This window comes from Perkinsus marinus (genome assembly GCF_000006405.1).
Source record: "Perkinsus marinus ATCC 50983 genomic scaffold scf_1104296951560, whole genome shotgun sequence".
Lineage (NCBI taxonomy): Eukaryota > Perkinsozoa > Perkinsida > Perkinsidae > Perkinsus > Perkinsus marinus.
Genome location: NW_003209234.1, coordinates 1 through 1,266, shown reverse-complemented (window position 1 = coordinate 1,266; position 1,266 = coordinate 1). Strand labels below are relative to the sequence as shown.

At 42.6% G+C, this 1,266-nt stretch overlaps 1 protein-coding gene across 1 annotated transcript; it reads right to left on the bottom strand.

Moving 5' to 3' along the window:
* Positions 1-751: 751 nt before the first annotated feature.
* Positions 752-1,210, bottom strand: Pmar_PMAR023893 (hypothetical protein; the record flags this gene model as incomplete). The annotated part of the gene is made up of 1 exon (XM_002777506.1): positions 752-1,210. The coding sequence occupies one exon, from the start codon at positions 1,208-1,210 to the stop codon at positions 752-754; it is 459 nt and encodes a 152-aa protein (XP_002777552.1).
* Positions 1,211-1,266: the final 56 nt, after the last annotated feature.

The window sequence follows — 1,266 nt, the reverse complement described above, 5'->3', positions numbered from 1 at the left end:
GCACGTTTAAGTTGTACGGGACGACTTAGAGCAGAACTAGAAGAATCAGTAGTGGTCTCTAAGTAGATGTACTTCTTGGTGGTTCAGTCGCGTCGTTCCACGGAGGTGTAGAGGGAGTTAAACCTGTTGAATCATGAGGAAATGCACAGCGATCACGGTTAGACAATTTCATTCCAGATCTAAGTAACATCCCGTGTAGCTTGTAACACGATCAGGTGAGGCAATAGAGATTACGATGCGATACTAGTGAGGACTGGTTAACTCAAGTAGAACTAGAGTTAGGATGAGGTAGCAGATCACACAATCAGTCACTGGACTCAGTCCAGTCTAACAATTACCAACTAGAATACTAGCTTTCTTAAAGTAGCTTACAGAAAACCAGAGACGGGTCTAACCGTTTCTAGTATCCAAAACCGTTAGATAGATGCATCCGAGCGAGAATAATAATATTATAGTTCAACAATAGAATACGAGGCGAGCGAGATCTTTGTCGCGCTGCCACGATGGGACAGCACATACCCCGCAAATGAATACTAGATATTTCTAGTAGATTCATTTAACACATTAGAATATCTTAATTAACTAACAAGATAGACTAGAAGGCTGTTCGAATAGCAATATCTAGAAACATAATCTAATATGCTAAATCAAATAAAATAGATACTTAATCATCATAGATACTTAATCATCATAGATACTTAATCATCATAGATACTTACTTATCCCCATAGATACTTATCATCATAGATACTTAATCTGGTGGCTGCACCGAACTAGAGGCTTCGACTGCTGTTGAATCCTGACAATCGATAGAACCGGCCGAACCATTAGACCTCGGAGACAGTGGGCGTTCTTCACTATGCGGAAGTGGTGGACAATCTTCCCGAACGAGGTCATTAGAGCTAGATGAGAACTTACCAGCAACTAGCTGTTTGGCTCGGCGTAGGGTGATTTTAGACTGATCAGTGCCATCAGTACTAGCAGGCATGGTCACAAAGTCACCGTTGGTATCCTGATAGACTCTAGTACCCTTTTCATAGTGGTCATAGATGAGAGATTGTAAGGCTCTAGCCGGTACCAAGTTCTTGAGAGAAGCATAGACCAGCTTAGAATACTCCGGACCATTCTCTATAGAGTTACCGTCGTCCGAAACACGTAGTTTCCCACCGTAATCATTCGGTAGGAGTATACCTTCGAGCAGATATGCCATAGCAGTGCCAGCAAGTCGAACGACAGTTAGAGGACCTCTCCATGTGGAGCTCAGGT